Source organism: Blennius ocellaris (genome assembly GCF_963422515.1).
Source record: "Blennius ocellaris genome assembly, chromosome: 21".
In the NCBI taxonomy this organism is placed as follows: Eukaryota; Metazoa; Chordata; class Actinopteri; order Blenniiformes; family Blenniidae; genus Blennius; species Blennius ocellaris.
The window spans coordinates 280,297-297,500 of record NC_137670.1 but is presented as its reverse complement, the minus strand read 5'-3'; the positions used below and the strand labels follow the sequence as shown (position 1 = coordinate 297,500).

Below are 17,204 nucleotides of genomic sequence, written 5' to 3'. Positions count from 1 at the left end.
GATGGATGGATGATTGATGGATGGATGATTGATAGATGGATGATTGATTGATGGATGATTGATAGATGGATGATTGATTGATGGATGGATGATTGATGGTTTTGTTGTCGAGTAAAGAAATGGAGACGTGAACTTGATTGATTGTTTTATTGATTAAAGGACAGAGACTGTCTGACTGACTGTGTGTGAGCCAGGGGGCGTGGCCTGCGCGGGTCACATCCTGTCGTAGAGCTCCACCTTCACGATGCCGCTGCCCTCCTCGTTCATGGTGGCCCGGATCTCCAGCTTGTCGGTGCGGAAGGTGACGCCGCCGCCGTTGGCCTGGTAGCGCGTGAAGTTCATCTTCTGCCCGTCCTTCTCCTTGTACATGTGCTCGAACAGCGCCTTGTCGCAGGCGCGCGGCTCCGCAAAGATGCTAACGGCCAGCCAGTTCTTGTAGAAGTTGTAGTCGAAGGGGACGGAGAACATGACGGCCAGCTGCCCCGCCACCGCCTTGCTCAACATGTTATACAGCTCATAGGTCATGACCCCCACCGCCCCCGACGCCGCGTTCTCCTTCTTGGTGAAGGAGCACACCTCCACCTCGCTGGGGGCCAGCGTGGGCTGGGGGGGGCTGAAGGGGAAGCCGCTCTCCAGGTGGACCCTGGGGGGGGCAGAGGTACGTATAGAACTACATATAAGAACTGATATGAATGAGAGAAGTGGTTGTAAATCAAGCGATGGATCACCTGGGGTAGACCAGGAAGTGGTTGGCGGTGACGTTGGTGATCTCCATGGTGCAGTTCCTGTTGGTCTGGATGGTGTGGGAGTGGGCTTCTGCGTGGTCGGGCATGATGGCTGCTGGCAGGGGGAGGAGGGTCAGGGGGCGGGGCATGGAGGGGTCAGGGGGCATCAGGGGTGGGGTTAGGGTTAACAACAACTAGCTCAACATAAACAACAACTAACTCAACATAAACAACAACTAACTCAAGACAAATGACAAATAACACAAATAACTTTACAACTCGCAGACAACTAACTCAACACAAACTGACTCAACACAAACTACTAACTCAACACAAACTGACTCAACACAAACTACTAACTCAACACAAACTACTAACTCAACACAAACTACTAACTCCACACAAACGACAACTAACTCAACACAAACTGACTCAACACAAACTACTAACTCAACACAGACTGACTCAACACAAACTACTAACTCAACACAAACTACTAACTCAACACAGACTGACTCAACACAAACTACTAACTCAACACAAACTACTAACTCAACACAAACTGACTCAACACAAACTACTAACTCAACACAAACTACTAACTCAACACAAACTACTAACTCAACACAAACTGACTCAACACAAACTACTAACTCAACACAAACTACTAACTCAACACAAACGGACTCAACACAAACTACTAACTCAACACAAACTACTAACTCAACACAAACTACTAACTCAACACAAACTGACTCAACACAAACTACTAACTCAACACAAACTACTAACTCCACACAAACGACAACTAACTCAACACAGGAGACAACTAACTCAACAGAAACAGCAACTAACTCGACAGAAACGACGACTAGCTTGACAGAAACTACTAACTCGACACAAACGACTCGACACAAACGACTCGACACAAACGACACCTAACTCGACAGAAACAAGGCAATGACTTGTCACACAGGAAATCTCAGCCAATCAGAACGAAGCTGCAGGAGAACTCACCTGCTGGAAGTCGCTCACTGGGCGGTCGACACTCGTCTGACTGCAACAGGCACTTTGGACGTGACAGCAGTGACGGACACGCCCCCCTGGTCACACCCCCACCTGAGCTGCAGGGGGGCGTGGCTCTGCTTTGTGCTGTCCTTCAGGGGGGCGTGGCTCTGCTGTGTCCTGCCCTTCAGGGGGCGTGGCTCTGTGCAGGTGGGCGTGTCTCAAGAGCTCAAAGCTCCGAGATGCTTACAGATAAAAAGTGTAGCTAAGAATCTGATCATTGTTCCAGAGTCATCAGACCGGAACCGCCCAGACCGGTTCATCCCGTCATCACCTCGCCATGGCCCACAGGGTGTGTGTGTGTGTGTGTGTGTGTGTGTGTGTGTGTGTGTGTGTGTGTGTGTGTGTGTGTGTGTGTGTGTGTGTGTGTGTGTGTGTGTGTGTGTGTGTGTGTGTGTGTGTGTGTGTGTCATTCAGCTTGATGACACGTGACAAGAAAGTGAAGAAAACGGACTAAATGTCACAAATCATTTCAAATCGACCAAATCGTGAGGAAAACGTCTGCATAGAGAAACGAATGTCCAGATTTGAGTCTAATACTTGAAAGAGGATTCATGAAAACAAAACAACCTGGATCAAAGCAGCTGCAGATCAAAGAGGCAGGAAAACGGCAGGAAATATAAAAGTGTGACTGAAGGAGGCTGAAAGAGACGAAGAGACAAAGACAGACGATCGTCTTCATGCAAACATAGTCAAGACCTGCAACCCTGGACCTGGTCGGCCTCTCAAGGCCACCGGCCAGACCTGCAACCCTGGACCTGGTCGGCCTCTCAAGACCACCGGCCAGACCTGCAACCCTGGACCTGGTCGGCCTCTCAAGACCACCGGCCAGACCTGCAACCCTGGACCTGGTCGGCCTCTCAAGACCACCGGCCAGACCTGCAACCCTGGACCTGGTCGGCCTCTCAAGGCCACCGGCCAGACCTGCAACCCTGGACCTGGTCGGCCTCTCAAGGCCACCGGCCAGACCTGCAACCCTGGACCTGGTCGGCCTCTCAAGGCCACCGGCCAGACCTGCAACCCTGGACCTGGTCGGCCTCTCAAGGCCACCGGCCAGACCTGCAACCCTGGACCTGGTCGGCCTCTCAAGGCCACCGGCCAGACCTGCAACCCTGGACCTGGTAGGCCTCTCAAGGCCACCGGCCAGACCTGCAACCCTGGACCTGGTCGGCCTCTCAAGGCCACCGGCCAGACCTGCAGGGCCTCATGGGACACTTGATACATGATGGACTCCTGGAGGTCCTGGAGGTTTGATGCTTGTACTTGTACGTTGTACTTGTACGTTGTACTTGTACATTGTACTTGCATGTTGTATTTGTACAATGACAATAAAGTCAATTATGATTCTGCAGAACAGGCAAAAGACACAAACAGTAAAAACCACAGAGAAACTCTGGATCCCTGAAACCTTCATCTCTGGTCCTCCAGCGCCCCCTGCTGGTCTCATGAAGACCCTACATGTTCTGGTCCTCCAGCGCCCCCTGCTGGTCTCATGAAGACCCTACATGTTCTGGTCCTCCAGCGCCCCCTGCTGGTCTCATGAAGAGACTCTGATCAATCTAATCAAATCAATAAGGTTCAATTCAACTTTGCTTGGTTTTTTTTCCAAAAATATTTCTTGATCAACAAGACTGGATGGAAACTGTGTGTGTGTGTGTGTGTGTGTGTGAGTGAGTGAGTGAGTGAGTGAGTGAGTGAGTGAGTGAGTGAGTGAGTGAGTGAGTGAGTGAGTGAGTGAGTGAGTGAGTGAGTGAGTGAGTGAGTGAGTGAGTGAGTGAGTTAAAGTTACCCTAATGGAGGCAAAGAGGAAGGACCTGGTATATTAAGAGGAACATCTGAATTCACTGAACTGAGTCACTGAACTGAGTCACTGAACTGAGCCACTGAACTGAATCACTGAACTGAGTCACTGAACTGAATCACTGAACTGAGCCACTGAACTGAATCACTGAACTGAGTCACTGAACTGAATCACTGAACTGAATCACTGAACTGAATCACTGAACTGAATCACTGAACTGAGTCACTGAACTGAGTCACTGAACTGAGCCACTGAACTGAATCACTGAACTGAGTCACTGAACTGAATTCACTGAACTGAGTCACTGAACTGAGCCACTGAACTGAATTCACTGAACTGAGCCACTGAACTGAGCCACTGAACTGAATCACTGAACTGAGTCACTGAACTGAGTCACTGAACTGAGCCACTGAACTGAGCCACTGAACTGAGCCACTGAACTGAATCACTGAACTGAGTCACTGAACTGAGTCACTGAACTGAGCCACTGAACTGAGCCACTGAACTGAGCCACTGAACTGAGTCCGACTCAGACTGAGTCAGTTCAGGTCAAAGCAGCACAGAAATACTTTAAAATACGAACTAAAGTTAAAATCTATTGTTAATCAATGAACTGAACCGTTTGCTTTGATTTAACTCTTTATTGTCGGAATTTAAAAGAATCAACATTAAATGATCAGAATTATTGAACAGTCAGTTTTTTATTAGAAAATGTCAAGAAGAAATATAGAAAACAACAACAACTGGTAATGAAGAGTTATTGATCTTACTAATAAAAGTGATCAGACTGATTTTGACGACGTTTAAAACCAGAATGAACAAAGTGTTCACATCATTTTCTTGTTCAGAACTTCAATTGTAGCAAATCGTAGAAAACACAGAACAAGGAAGTGAATCTGAAGGTGCAGTGAAACCACGTGTCTCCAGTAGGTGGCAGTGAGGAGTTCCAGCTCCACCTGGTGGAACCAGCAGGTACTGCAGTACTGGGTTTGGCTGCACTTACTAATAAGCTTGTTGTTGTTTTCTTTTGCAAACTTTCGTTTGTTTTTCCTGAAGAAACTCTGGAACGTTCCCTGTTGGTTCCCTGTTGGTTCTTTAGCCAGATTGTTTTATTGATTACATTTCCTGCCTAGCTACACTTTACATTACATTACATTACATTACATTACATTACATTACACTGGCGAGCTCCAGGTGGCGCCAGACTGCAGAACACAATACTTTAATCAAATACTTTAATAAAATACTTTAATAAAATACTTTAATAAAATACTTTGAGTCACACCAGGTCGTGATTCATTTGGATTTCTGGTTTGATTCGTAGTTCTCTGGTTCTCTAGTTTCTGGTTCTGTAGTCTCTGGTTCCTGGTCTCTGGTTCTCTAGTCCCTGGTTCTCTAGTCTCTGGTTCTCTAGTCTCTGGTTCTCTAGTCCCTGGTTCCTGGTCTCTGGTTCTCTAGTTTCTGGTTCTCTAGTCTCTGGTTCCTGGTCTCTGGTTCTCTAGTCTCTGGTTCTCTAGTCCCTGGTTCTCTAGTCTCTGGTTCTCTAGTCTCTGGTTCTCTAGTCCCTGGTTCTCTAGTCTCTGGTTCTCTAGTCTCTGGTTCTCTAGTCCCTGGTTCTGTAGTCTCTGGTTCTCTAGTCTCTGGTTATCTAGTCCCTGGTTCTCTAGTCTCTGGTTCTCTAGTCTCTAATTCTCTAGTCTATGGTTCTCTAGTCCCTGGTTCTCTAGTCTCTGGTTCCTGGTATCTGGTTCTCTAGTCTCTGGTTCTCTAGTCTCTGGTTCTCTAGTCTCTGGTTCCTGGTCTCTGGTTCTCTAGTCCCTGGTTCTCTAGTCTCTGGTTCTCTAGTCCCTGGTTCTCTAGTCCCTGGTTCTCTAGTCTCTGGTTCTCTAGTCTCTGGTTCTCTAGTCCCTGGTTCTCTAGTCTCCGGTTCTCTAGTCTCTGGTTCTCTAGTCTCCGGTTCTCTAGTCTCTGGTTCTCTAGTCTCTAATTCTCTAGTCTATGGTTCTCTAGTCCCTGGTTCTCTAGTCTCTGGTTCCTGGTATCTGGTTCTCTAGTCTCTGGTTCTCTAGTCTCTGGTTCCTGGTCTCTGGTTCTCTAGTCCCTGGTTCTCTAGTCTCTGGTTCTCTAGTTTCTGGTTCTCTAGTCTCTGGTTCCTGGTCTCTGGTTCTCTAGTCTCTGGTTCTCTAGTTCCTGGTTCTCTGGTCTCTGGTTCTCTAGTTTCTGGTTCTCTAGTTTCTGGTTCCTGGTCTCTGGTTCTCTAGTCTCTGGTTCTCTAGTCTCTAATGCTCTAGTCTCTGGTTCCTGGTCTCTGGTTCTCTAGTCACTGGTTCTCTAGTCTCTAGTTCTCTAGTCTATGGTTCTCTAGTCCCTGGTTCTCTAGTCTCTGGTTCTCTAGTCTCTGGTTCTCTAGTCCCTGGTTCTCTAGTCCCTGGTTCTTTAGTCTCTGGTTCTCTAGTTTCTGGTTCTCTAGTCTCTGGTTCTCTAGTCCCTGGTTCTCTAGTCTCTGGTTCCTGGTCTCTGGTTCCTGGTCTCTGGTTCTCTAGTCTCTGGTTCTCTAGTCTCTAATTCTCTAGTCTATGGTTCTCTAGTCCCTGGTTCTCTAGTCTCTGGTTCCTGGTCTCTGGTTCTCTAGTCTCTGGTTTTCTAGTCTCTGGTTCTCTAGTCTCTGGTTCCTGGTCTCTGGTTCTCTAGTCCCTGGTTCTCTAGTCTCTGGTTCTCTAGTTTCTTGTTCTCTAGTCTCTGGTCCCTGGTCTCTGGTTCTCTAGTTCCTGGTTCTCTAGTCTCTGGTTCTCTAGTCTCTGGTTCTCTAGTCCCTGGTTCTCTAGTCTCTGGTTCCTGGTCTCTGGTTCTCTAGTCCCTGGTCTGGTCCTCAGGACTCCCCTGGACCCCCCCAGAGGGTCACTTCTGGGGGAACATGGTTCCGGCGGCGATATGGGGGACGGCGGTCTTGAGCTCCACCCAGTGGTTGTAGTTGGTGACGGAGGTGTAGACCCCCGGCTTGAGGGTCCGGGCGCAGCCGTGGCCCCAGCTCACCACCCCGAACAGGAAGACCCGCCCCGCCACCGAGCACACCAGGGGGCCCCCCGAGTCCCCCTGCAGGGACCACAGGGGTTAGCCAGGTCCAGGGCCAACAGGTCTCAAACACAGTGGGTCCAGGTCAGAGTCCAGAGAGTCCAGTGGGTCCAGTGGGTCCAGGTCACAGTCCAGGTCAGGGTCCAGAGAGTCCAGTGGGTCCAGTGGTCCAGAGAGTCCAGTGGGTGAAGAGAGTCTTGGTCAGGGTCCAGAGGGTCCAGGTAGACCGGGTCAGTACCTCACAGGCGTCCCGGCTCCAGTCAGAACTTCCGGCACAAAACATGTTTTCACTGATCTGGTCTCCATAGTGGTCCTCCTGGCGACACACCGAGTCCGAGACCAGGTCCACCTGGACCTCCCTCAGGTACTGGGACCGGTACCACAGGCCTGCAGGGACAGGAAGTCATGGCCTCATTCACAGGAAGAAGACAGGAAGTCAGCAGGAAGTCAACAGGAAGTCAGCAGGAAGTCATGGCCTCATTCACAGGAAGAAGACAGGAAGTCAACAGGAAGTCAACAGGAAGTCAACAGGAAGTCATGGCCTCATTCACAGGAAGAAGACAGGAAGTCAGTAGGAAGTCAACAGGAAGTCAGCAGGAAGTCAATAGGAAGTCAACAGGAAGTCATGGCCTCATTCACAGGAAGAAGACAGGAAGTCAACAGGAAGTCAACAGGAAGTCATGGCCTCATTCACAGGAAGAAGACAGGAAGTCAGCAGGAAGTCAACAGGAAGTCAACAGGAAGTCATGGCCTCATTCACAGGAAGAAGACAGGAAGTCAGCAGGAAGTCAACAGGAAGTCAACAGGAAGTCATGGCCTCATTCACAGGAAGAAGACAGGAAGTCAGTAGGAAGTCAACAGGAAGTCAACAGGAAGTCAGCAGGAAGTCAACAGGAAGTCAACAGGAAGTCAACAGGAAGTCATGGCCTCATTCAAAAGACCAGGTGAGAGAATAATCTCTGTTATGTGACTTCAAGCATAAAATATTTCTGCCTTCATTCTGTCACGCTCTTATTTTGTTATTAATCCTGAAGTCACTCAAAACATCATGTAGAGTCCTGAGCTGGTTCCTGAACTGGTTCCTTATCCAGCTGCTGGTTCCTGAACTGGTTCCTGAGCTGGTTCCTGATCCAGCTACTGGTTCCTGAACTGGTTCCTGATCTGGTTCCTGAGCTGGTTCCTGAACTGGTTCCTGATCCAGCTACTGGTTCCTGAACTGGTTCCTGAGCTGGTTCCTGAGCTGGTTCCTGAGCTGGTTCCTGAGCTGGTTGTTGATCCAGCTCCTGGTTCCTGAACTGGTTCCTGAGCTGGTTCCTTAGCTGGTTCCTGAACTGGTTCCTGAGCTGGTTCCTGAGCTGGTTCCTGAACTGGTTCCTGATCCAGCTCCTGGTTCCTGAGCGGGTCTGAGGGCCCTGATGTTCCTCACCGTGCTGCTCCTTGCCGTACCCAGCGACCTCACATGTGGTTCCTGGCAGAAGCTTCTGGAACGGCGGTGGGAGACAGACGGTTCTCACTGATTGGTTCTCCTCAGCACAACGTCCACGTCGAGACCGGAGCTTCAGCAGAGCTGCAAAACCAGCAACAGACTGAAACCAGCAACAGACTGAAACCAGCAACAGACTGAAACCAGCAACTACCGACTCCAATCCTCAAACCTTCACTTCAGTCGTCAGATTCACTAAATAATCCTGAGAACTGCGAAGAACCGTGTGTGTGTGTGTGTGTGTGTGTGTGTGTGTGTGTGTGTGTGTGTGTGTGTGTGTGTGTGTGTGTGTGTGTGTGTGTGTGTGTGTGTGTGTGTGTGTGCACCGATGTCGTGGTTGAAGTCGCCCTGGCGGTGGTCGAAGTGGTGGTGTACGATCACCTCCTCCACCCTGAAGTTCTGCTCCTCCGGGTTGCTCTCGTTCAGAGCGGTTCTCCCTAAAGACACGCTGAAGCGCCATGGCTTCTTCTGGATGCTGAGACACAGAACCATAGAACCGTGGAACCATAGATCCATAGAACCGTGGAACCATAGAACCATGGAACCATAGAACTGTAGAAGCACAGAACGTACAACCACAGAACATAGAACCACAGAACATAGAACCACAGAATGTATTTCAACTGTAGAACCACAGAACCATTGAACCGTGGAACCGTAGAACGTATTACAACAGAACTGTAGAACCATAGAACGTATCTCAACAGAACTGTAGAACCATAGAACGTATCCCAACAGAACTGTAGATCCATAGAACTACAGAATGTAGAACCACAGAACCAAAGAACTGTCGAACCACAGAACGTAGAACCACATGGGTCCGTTGTCTCCTGATGTTGAGATGTTGTCAGCAGCTGTGGAAAGTAACTCCAGGAGTAACTGAGGTAACTAGAGTACTGAGTAGTGGAGTACCCGCGGGGGAAGCAGTGTGCGGCACTCAGCACCCAGCAGGGGTGGATCAGACTCCCCCCACACAGGAACGCCTTCTGCCCCCCCCTCCGGAAAAAGATGGCCGCCACCCAGGGCTGGTTCTCCACCGGGGCCACGCTGCCGCCCACGATCTTCATCTGACGGGTGATGGAGCGCAGGCCACACCCTGCAGGGGGCGCACACACACACACGCACGCACACACACACATACGCACACACACACACACACGCACGCACGCGCACACGCACACACGCACACACACACACACACGCACGCACACACGCACGCACACACACACACACACACGCACACACACACGCACACACACAGTTCAGATGTGCAGCCGTCATTTGACATCAGGATGTTGCAGGACTGAGGACTGACCTGGTCCAGGGTCTGAGGATGTAGGAGGTGCAGGACCAGGACCAGAAAGACCAGGAGCAGCAGGACCAGGACCAGGACCAGCAGGACCAGGATCAGCAGGACCAGGATCAGCAGGACCAGGATCAGCAGGACCAGGAGCAGCAGGACCAGGACCAGCAGGACCAGGACCAGGAACTACCAACAGAGGTGGTTTTAATCAGAAGGACGTTCAGGATGAAGGAAGTGAGGAAAGAGTCTCCGTCAGGTAACTTCCTCGTTCTACTTCCCTTCAGCTGCTTCCTGGTTATTCTAGTTAGTCTGGGTTATTCTAGTTAGTCTGAGTTATTCTAGTTAGTCTGGGTTATTCTAGTTAGTCTGAGTTATTCTAGTTGGTCTGAGTTATTCTAGTTAGTCTGAGTTATTCTAGTTGGTCTGAGTTATTCTAGTTAGTCTGGGTTATTCTAGTTGGTCTGAGTTATTCTAGTTAGTCTGGGTTATTCTAGTTAGTCTGAGTTATTCTAGTTATTCGGGGTTATTCTAGTTAGTCTGAGTTATTCTAGTTGGTCTGAGTTATTCTAGTTAGTCTGAGTTATTCTAGTTGGTCTGAGTTATTCTAGTTAGTCTGGGTTATTCTAGTTGGTCTGAGTTATTCTAGTTATTCTGAGTTATTCTAGTTGGTCTGAGTTATTCTAGTTAGTCTGGGTTATTCTAGTTAGTCTGAGTTATTCTAGTTGGTCTGAGTTATTCTAGTTAGTCTGAGTTATTCTAGTTAGTCTGGGTTATTCTAGTTAGTCTGAGTTATTCTAGTTGGTCTGAGTTATTCTAGTTAGTCTGGGTTATTCTAGTTGGTCTGAGTTATTCTAGTTATTCTGAGTTATTCTAGTTGGTCTGAGTTATTCTAGTTAGTCTGGGTTATTCTAGTTAGTCTGAGTTATTCTAGTTGGTCTGAGTTATTCTAGTTAGTCTGGGTTATTCTAGTTAGTCTGAGTTATTCTAGTTGGTCTGAGTTATTCTAGTTAGTCTGGGTTATTCTAGTTAGTCTGAGTTATTCTAGTTAGTCTGAGTTATTCTGGGTTATTCTAGTTAGTCTGGTTTATTCTAGTTAGTCTGAGTTATTCTAGTTAGTCTGAGTTGTTCTGGGTTATTCTAGTTAGTCTGGGTTATTCTAGTTGGTCTGAGTTATTCTAGTTATTCTGAGTTATTCTAGTTGGTCTGAGTTATTCTAGTTAGTCTGGGTTATTCTAGTTAGTCTGAGTTATTCTAGTTGGTCTGAGTTATTCTAGTTAGTCTGGGTTATTCTAGTTAGTCTGAGTTATTCTAGTTGGTCTGAGTTATTCTAGTTGGTCTGAGTTATTCTAGTTAGTCTGGGTTATTCTAGTTGGTCTGAGTTATTCTAGTTGGTCTGAGTTATTCTAGTTGGTCTGAGTTATTCTAGTTAGTCTGGGTTATTCTAGTTAGTCTGAGTTATTCTAGTTAGTCTGAGTTATTCTGGGTTATTCTAGTTAGTCTGGTTTATTCTAGTTAGTCTGAGTTATTCTAGTTAGTCTGAGTTGTTCTGGGTTATTCTAGTTAGTCTGGGTTATTCTAGTTGGTCTGAGTTATTCTAGTTGGTCTGAGTTATTCTAGTTAGTCTGGGTTATTCTAGTTAGTCTGAGTTATTCTAGTTGGTCTGAGTTATTCTAGTTGGTCTGAGTTACTCTAGTTAGTCTGGGTTATTCTAGTTAGTCTGAGTTATTCTAGTTAGTCTGAGTTGTTCTGGGTTATTCTAGTTAGTCTGGGTTATTCTAGTTGGTCTGAGTTATTCTAGTTGGTCTGAGTTATTCTAGTTAGTCTGGGTTATTCTAGTTAGTCTGAGTTATTCTAGTTAGTCTGAGTTATTCTGGGTTATTCTAGTTAGTCTGGTTTATTCTAGTTAGTCTGAGTTATTCTAGTTAGTCTGAGTTGTTCTGGGTTATTCTAGTTAGTCTGGGTTATTCTAGTTGGTCTGAGTTATTCTAGTTAGTCTGAGTTATTCTAGTTGGTCTGAGTTATTCTAGTTAGTCTGGGTTATTCTAGTTGGTCTGAGTTATTCTAGTTGGTCTGAGTTATTCTAGTTAGTCTGGGTTATTCTAGTTAGTCTGAGTTATTCTAGTTGGTCTGAGTTATTCTAGTTAGTCTGGGTTATTCTAGTTAGTCTGAGTTATTCTAGTTGGTCTGAGTTATTCTAGTTGGTCTGAGTTATTCTAGTTAGTCTGGGTTATTCTAGTTGGTCTGAGTTATTCTAGTTGGTCTGAGTTATTCTAGTTAGTCTGGGTTATTCTAGTTAGTCTGAGTTATTCTAGTTAGTCTGAGTTATTCTGGGTTATTCTAGTTAGTCTGGTTTATTCTAGTTAGTCTGAGTTATTCTAGTTAGTCTGAGTTGTTCTGGGTTATTCTAGTTAGTCTGGGTTATTCTAGTTTGTCTGAGTTATTCTAGTTATTCTGAGTTATTCTAGTTGGTCTGAGTTATTCTAGTTAGTCTGGGTTATTCTAGTTAGTCTGAGTTATTCTAGTTGGTCTGAGTTATTCTAGTTAGTCTGAGTTATTCTAGTTAGTCTGGGTTATTCTAGTTAGTCTGAGTTATTCTAGTTGGTCTGAGTTATTCTAGTTAGTCTGGGTTATTCTAGTTGGTCTGAGTTATTCTAGTTGGTCTGAGTTATTCTAGTTGGTCTGAGTTATTCTAGTTAGTCTGGGTTATTCTAGTTAGTCTGAGTTATTCTAGTTAGTCTGAGTTATTCTGGGTTATTCTAGTTAGTCTGGTTTATTCTAGTTAGTCTGAGTTATTCTAGTTAGTCTGAGTTGTTCTGGGTTATTCTAGTTAGTCTGGGTTATTCTAGTTGGTCTGAGTTATTCTAGTTGGTCTGAGTTATTCTAGTTAGTCTGGGTTATTCTAGTTAGTCTGAGTTATTCTAGTTGGTCTGAGTTATTCTAGTTGGTCTGAGTTACTCTAGTTAGTCTGGGTTATTCTAGTTAGTCTGAGTTATTCTAGTTAGTCTGAGTTGTTCTGGGTTATTCTAGTTAGTCTGGGTTATTCTAGTTGGTCTGAGTTATTCTAGTTGGTCTGAGTTATTCTAGTTAGTCTGGGTTATTCTAGTTAGTCTGAGTTATTCTAGTTAGTCTGAGTTATTCTGGGTTATTCTAGTTAGTCTGGTTTATTCTAGTTAGTCTGAGTTATTCTAGTTAGTCTGAGTTGTTCTGGGTTATTCTAGTTAGTCTGGGTTATTCTAGTTGGTCTGAGTTATTCTAGTTAGTCTGAGTTATTCTAGTTGGTCTGAGTTATTCTAGTTAGTCTGGGTTATTCTAGTTGGTCTGAGTTATTCTAGTTGGTCTGAGTTATTCTAGTTAGTCTGGGTTATTCTAGTTAGTCTGAGTTATTCTAGTTAGTCTGGGTTATTCTAGTTAGTCTGAGTTATTCTAGTTGGTCTGAGTTATTCTAGTTAGTCTGGGTTATTCTAGTTGGTCTGAGTTATTCTAGTTGGTCTGAGTTATTCTAGTTGGTCTGGGTTATTCTAGTTAGTCTGAGTTATTCTAGTTAGTCTGGGTTATTCTAGTTAGTCTGAGTTATTCTAGTTAGTCTGAGTTATTCTGGGTTATTCTAGTTAGTCTGGTTTATTCTAGTTAGTCTGAGTTATTCTAGTTAGTCTGAGTTGTTCTGGGTTATTCTAGTTAGTCTGGGTTATTCTAGTTAGTCTGTGTTATTCTCGTTAGTCTGAGTTATTCGGGGTTATTCTAGTTAGTCTGAGTTATTCTAGTTAGTCTGAGTTATTCTAGTTAGTCTGTGTTTTTCTCGTTAGTCTGAGTTATTCTAGTTAGTCTGTGTTATTCTCGTTAGTCTGAGTTATTCTGGGTTATTCTAGTTAGTCTGAGTTATTCTAGTTAGTCTGGGTTATTCTAGTTAGTCTGTGTTATTCTCGTTAGTCTGAGTTATTCGGGGTTATTCTAGTTAGTCTGGATTATTCTAGTTAGTCTGGGTTATTCTAGTTAGTCTGAGTTATTCTAGTTAGTCTGGGTTATTCTAGTTAGTCTGAGTTATTCTAGTTAGTCTGAGTTATTCTGGGTTATTCTAGTTAGTCTGGTTTATTCTAGTTAGTCTGAGTTATTCTAGTTAGTCTGAGTTGTTCTGGGTTATTCTAGTTAGTCTGGGTTATTCTAGTTAGTCTGTGTTATTCTCGTTAGTCTGAGTTATTTGGGGTTATTCTAGTTAGTCTGAGTTATTCTAGTTAGTCTGGGTTATTCTAGTTAGTCTGAGTTATTCTAGTTAGTCTGAGTTGTTCTGGGTTATTCTAGTTAGTCTGGGTTATTCTAGTTAGTCTGTGTTATTCTCGTTAGTCTGAGTTATTCGGGGTTATTCTAGTTAGTCTGAGTTATTCTAGTTAGTCTGAGTTATTCTAGTTAGTCTGTGTTATTCTCGTTAGTCTGAGTTATTCTAGTTAGTCTGTGTTATTCTCGTTAGTCTGAGTTATTCGGGGTTATTCTAGTTAGTCTGAGTTATTCTAGTTAGTCTGGGTTATTCTAGTTAGTCTGTGTTATTCTCGTTAGTCTGAGTTATTCGGGGTTATTCTAGTTAGTCTGGATTATTCTAGTTAGTCTGGGTTATTCTAGTTAGTCTGAGTTATTCTAGTTAGTCTGGGTTATTCTAGTTAGTCTGAGTTATTCTAGTTAGTCTGAGTTATTCTGGGTTATTCTAGTTAGTCTGGTTTATTCTAGTTAGTCTGAGTTATTCTAGTTAGTCTGAGTTGTTCTGGGTTATTCTAGTTAGTCTGGGTTATTCTAGTTAGTCTGTGTTATTCTCGTTAGTCTGAGTTATTCGGGGTTATTCTAGTTAGTCTGAGTTATTCTAGTTAGTCTGGGTTATTCTAGTTAGTCTGGATTATTCTAGTTAGTCTGGGTTATTCTAGTTATGTCTTGGTTGTTTTGTTGTGACTCTTCCTGGTCGTTAGAAGTGACGGATTATCTCCCAGTCCTCCACCTACAGCAGGTACTCTCCAGGCTACAGTAACTAGAGAGTAGAGTACTGACGGGGCTGGGCGCCACAGCGGGGGATGTCGCAGTATTCCCACTGCAGCTGCAGCTGCTTGCGGACGAAGCACCAGGGACGCATGCGGTACTGCAGGTTCCTGCATGAAGAGCAGAAGACGAGCTGCGGCTCATCAGACTGTCCTCCGACTCCGAGACGTCTGCAGTTTGTCATGTTTCTACTTTGTGAAAATCTGAGACCAAACGAGTCGTGAAGAATCATTGATCAATAAAACATTTTAGACAAGAAAGGAAAACAAACAGTCAAAGGATTAAAGCAGAACATCAAATACTTAATAACTATCATGATATTATTTGTAGTAATAAGAATACATTGAGAACAGAAAAGCATGTATTCATGGATCTGAAGCTCATCCTGTCCTTCGGCTGCATGTTTTCAACAACAAGCAGATCAAAGTGAACGGGATCAAAGAAAAGCTGGTCGTGAGGCTGAGGAGACCTGGATTTGAATCATCAACCTTCCATGTCTCTGCTCTGGCAGCAGAGCCTGACGCCGCCACTCCCGAATACCTGAGAGGAGGCGGAGCTCCTGCAACGGGCCCGAGCACGTTCACCTGCTGACTTAGCATTCACTGTTTCACCACAATAAAGCTCCGATCTTCCCCCGTGGACAACGTCTTAGTGAGCTCTGCTTTCTGGAGCAGCAGTGTGGCTTTTATTGTGAAGGTCCAGGTTAAAGCAGCAGTGTGAGTGTTTTATTGTGAAGGTCCAGATTAAAGCAACATGGTGACCGTTTTATTGTGAAGGTCCAGGTTAAAGCAGCAGTGTGAGTGTTTTATTGTGAAGGTCCAGATTAAAGCAGCAGTGTGAGTGTTTTATTGTGAAGGTCCAGATTAAAGCAGCAGTGTGAGGGTTTTATTGTGAAGGTCCAGAAGGACAGCCGTCCAGACCTGCAGTGGTTGTGTCTCCCCCCGTCCTCGTCAGACGACAGGAACGTCCTGCTGGCGGCGTCCCACGTCTCACATGGCAGGCCGCCGGCCGCGGTGGACGCCGAGCCGCGGTAGTACAGCCCTACGCCCTCGTAGCACTCGCTGCTCTTTGCTGGGTGAAAGACGCAGGAGGTCAGAGGTCAGAGGTCACAGCCGGGTGGAGGACGTCCTCCAGCCGAGTCTCCCACCTGTCTCGCATCGTGTCCCCTGGAAACCGTCGGCGCAGAGACAGAACATGTGTCGTCCGGAGGACAGCGAGGGGACGGACGTCCCTCCGTTCAGACAGATGCCTCCTGCAACGCCGCCGCAACACGTCACGCTCACAGACACTTCACCTCCTCACCTGGACCTCCTCACCTGGATCCTCACCTGGATCCTCACCTGGACGCTCTGAGGAAGACGAGGACGGCCAGGACGACGGGGGGAAACGGGAGAATATCGTTTCTCTTCCACCCAGCAGGCCCTGGAACAGGAAGCAGGAGGTGGAGAGAGGAGGTGGAGAGAGGAGGAGGAGAGGAGGTGGAGAGAGGAGGTGAAGAGAGGAGGAGGAGAGAGGAAGAGGAGAGAAAGGAGGTGGAGAGAGAGGAGGAGAGAGAGGAACTGGAGAGAGGTGAAGAGAGAGGAGGTGGAGAGAGGAGGAGGAGGAGAGAGGAGGTGAAGAGAGGAGGAGGAGAGGAGGTGGAGAGAGGAGGTGAAGAGAGGAGGAGAGAAAGGAGGTGGAGAGAGAGGAGGAGAGAGAGGAACTGGAGAGAGGAGGAGGAGAGAGGTGAAGAGAGAGGAGGTGGAGAGAGGAGGAGGAGGAGAGAGGAGGTGAAGAGAGGAGGAGGAGAGAGGAGGTGGAGAGAGGAGGTGAAGAGAGAGGAGGTGGAGAGAGGAGGAGGTGAAGAGAGGAGGTGAAGAGAGAGGAGGTGGAGAGAGGAGGAGGAGAGAGGAGGTGGAGAGAGGAGGAGGAGAGAGGAGGAGGAGAGAGGAGGTGGAGAGAGGAGGAGGAGAGAGGAGGTGGAGAGAGGAGGAGGAGAGAGGAGGTGGAGAGAGGAGGAGGAGAGAGGAGGAGGAGAGAGGAGGTGGAGAGAGGAGGAGGAGAGAGGAGGTGGAGAGAGGAGGTGAAGAGAGAGGAGGAGGAGAGAGGAGGAGGTGAAGAGAGGAGGTGAAGAGAGGAGGAGGAGGTGAAGCGCTGCTCACCTCCTCAGTTGCTGCCGTCACCAACAGAAACAGCCAGAAGTTGCTCTTCATGTTGCTTCAATCCAGATTCTGTTTGATCTTCCTGCAGGAGACTCTGGTTATAGGAGGACGGAGTCTTCTGATTGGCTGACAGCTGGCTGCTGCTGCAGGGAGGGCGGAGCGTTCTGATTGGCTGACAGGACAGAGTGTTCTGATTGGCTGACTGCTGGATTTGGAGGATTTCAGTGAAGAAACAGTTTGTGGGTCATAATCGTCACTTTTCATTTTCAGGAAGTATCAAAGATTTTGTCATGTGGAGGAGCCGGAGTGTCATCGGCTGCTGTTTCACAACATCTGGATTAAAATACCAAGAAAGTAACGTCACAGAGGCCAGACGGGTGGTAGTCAGAACAACTATTGTGTTTTAGTCAGAGGAACTAGTCTAAGTTAGTCAGAACAACTAGTCTGGTTTAGTCAGAACAACTAGTCTAAGTTAGTCAGAACAACTAGTCTGGGTTAGTCAGAACAACTAGTCTAAGTTAGTCAGAACAACTAGTCTGGGTTAGTCAGAACAACTAGTCTGGTTTAGTCAGAACAACTAGTCTGGGTTAGTCAGAAC

General features: G+C 46.5%; 3 protein-coding genes across 6 annotated transcripts in view; 1 reads left to right on the top strand and 2 right to left on the bottom strand.

The window, feature by feature from the left end:
* Nucleotides 1-14,554, top strand: part of LOC308145763 (endonuclease domain-containing 1 protein-like) — a 26,564-nt gene extending 12,010 nt beyond the window's left edge. The window contains exons 3-4 of one of the 2 annotated variants that reach the window (XR_013937087.1): nt 9,448-9,705; nt 14,434-14,554. The gene's annotated coding sequence lies outside the window, so the exon portion shown is untranslated. Of the gene's footprint in view, nt 1-9,447; nt 9,802-14,433 lie in introns of those variants that run through there. The other variant, XR_013937088.1, reaches the window with a different exon arrangement.
* Nucleotides 139-1,766, bottom strand: LOC308145768 (DELTA-sagatoxin-Srs1a-like). Of its 2 annotated transcripts, none has more exons than XM_080517318.1 (3): nt 1,743-1,766; nt 729-840; nt 139-643 (listed from the first exon to the last, which is right to left on the bottom strand). In XM_080517318.1, exons 2-3 carry the CDS (start codon nt 830-832, stop codon nt 214-216), a joined length of 534 nt encoding a protein of 177 aa, XP_080373444.1. In that variant the 5' UTR covers nt 833-840; nt 1,743-1,766; the 3' UTR covers nt 139-213. The 2 variants fall into 2 exon arrangements, with proteins under 2 accessions (XP_080373444.1, XP_080373443.1); XM_080517317.1 differs by having other exon boundaries at nt 729-837; nt 1,743-1,764.
* plaub (plasminogen activator, urokinase b) lies at nt 4,224-16,663 on the bottom strand. 2 transcript variants are annotated; one of them, XM_080517304.1, is made up of 11 exons: nt 16,607-16,663; nt 15,794-15,887; nt 15,613-15,717; nt 15,386-15,536; nt 14,478-14,668; nt 9,462-9,635; nt 9,059-9,242; nt 8,473-8,621; nt 8,090-8,230; nt 6,902-7,050; nt 4,224-6,684 (listed from the first exon to the last, which is right to left on the bottom strand). In XM_080517304.1, the coding sequence occupies exons 1-11, from the start codon at nt 16,655-16,657 to the stop codon at nt 6,490-6,492; spliced, it is 1,584 nt and encodes a 527-aa protein (XP_080373430.1). In that variant the 5' UTR covers nt 16,658-16,663; the 3' UTR covers nt 4,224-6,489. The 2 variants fall into 2 exon arrangements, with proteins under 2 accessions (XP_080373430.1, XP_080373431.1); XM_080517305.1 differs by having other exon boundaries at nt 14,478-14,575.
* Nucleotides 16,664-17,204: the final 541 nt, after the last annotated feature.

What these genes read in the sequence shown, in the direction of transcription:
- LOC308145768 (XM_080517318.1), bottom strand. Translation starts at nt 832, where the DNA reads ATGCCCGACCACGCAGAAGCCCACTCCCACACCATCCAGACCAACAGG. An exon ending in CACTTCCTGGTCTACCCCAG is followed by an intron (nt 644 to 728) that starts GTGATCCATCGC and finishes TGCCCCCCCCAG; the next exon opens with GGTCCACCTGGAGAGCGGCT.
- plaub (XM_080517304.1), bottom strand. Translation starts at nt 16,657, where the DNA reads ATGAAGAGCAACTTCTGGCTGTTTCTGTTGGTGACGGCAGCAACTGAG. An exon ending in GGGGACACGATGCGAGACAG is followed by an intron (nt 15,537 to 15,612) that starts GTGGGAGACTCG and finishes TCTTTCACCCAG; the next exon opens with CAAAGAGCAGCGAGTGCTAC. An exon ending in CGACTTCAACCACGACATCG is followed by an intron (nt 8,231 to 8,472) that starts GTGCACACACAC and finishes CTGGTTTTGCAG; the next exon opens with CTCTGCTGAAGCTCCGGTCT.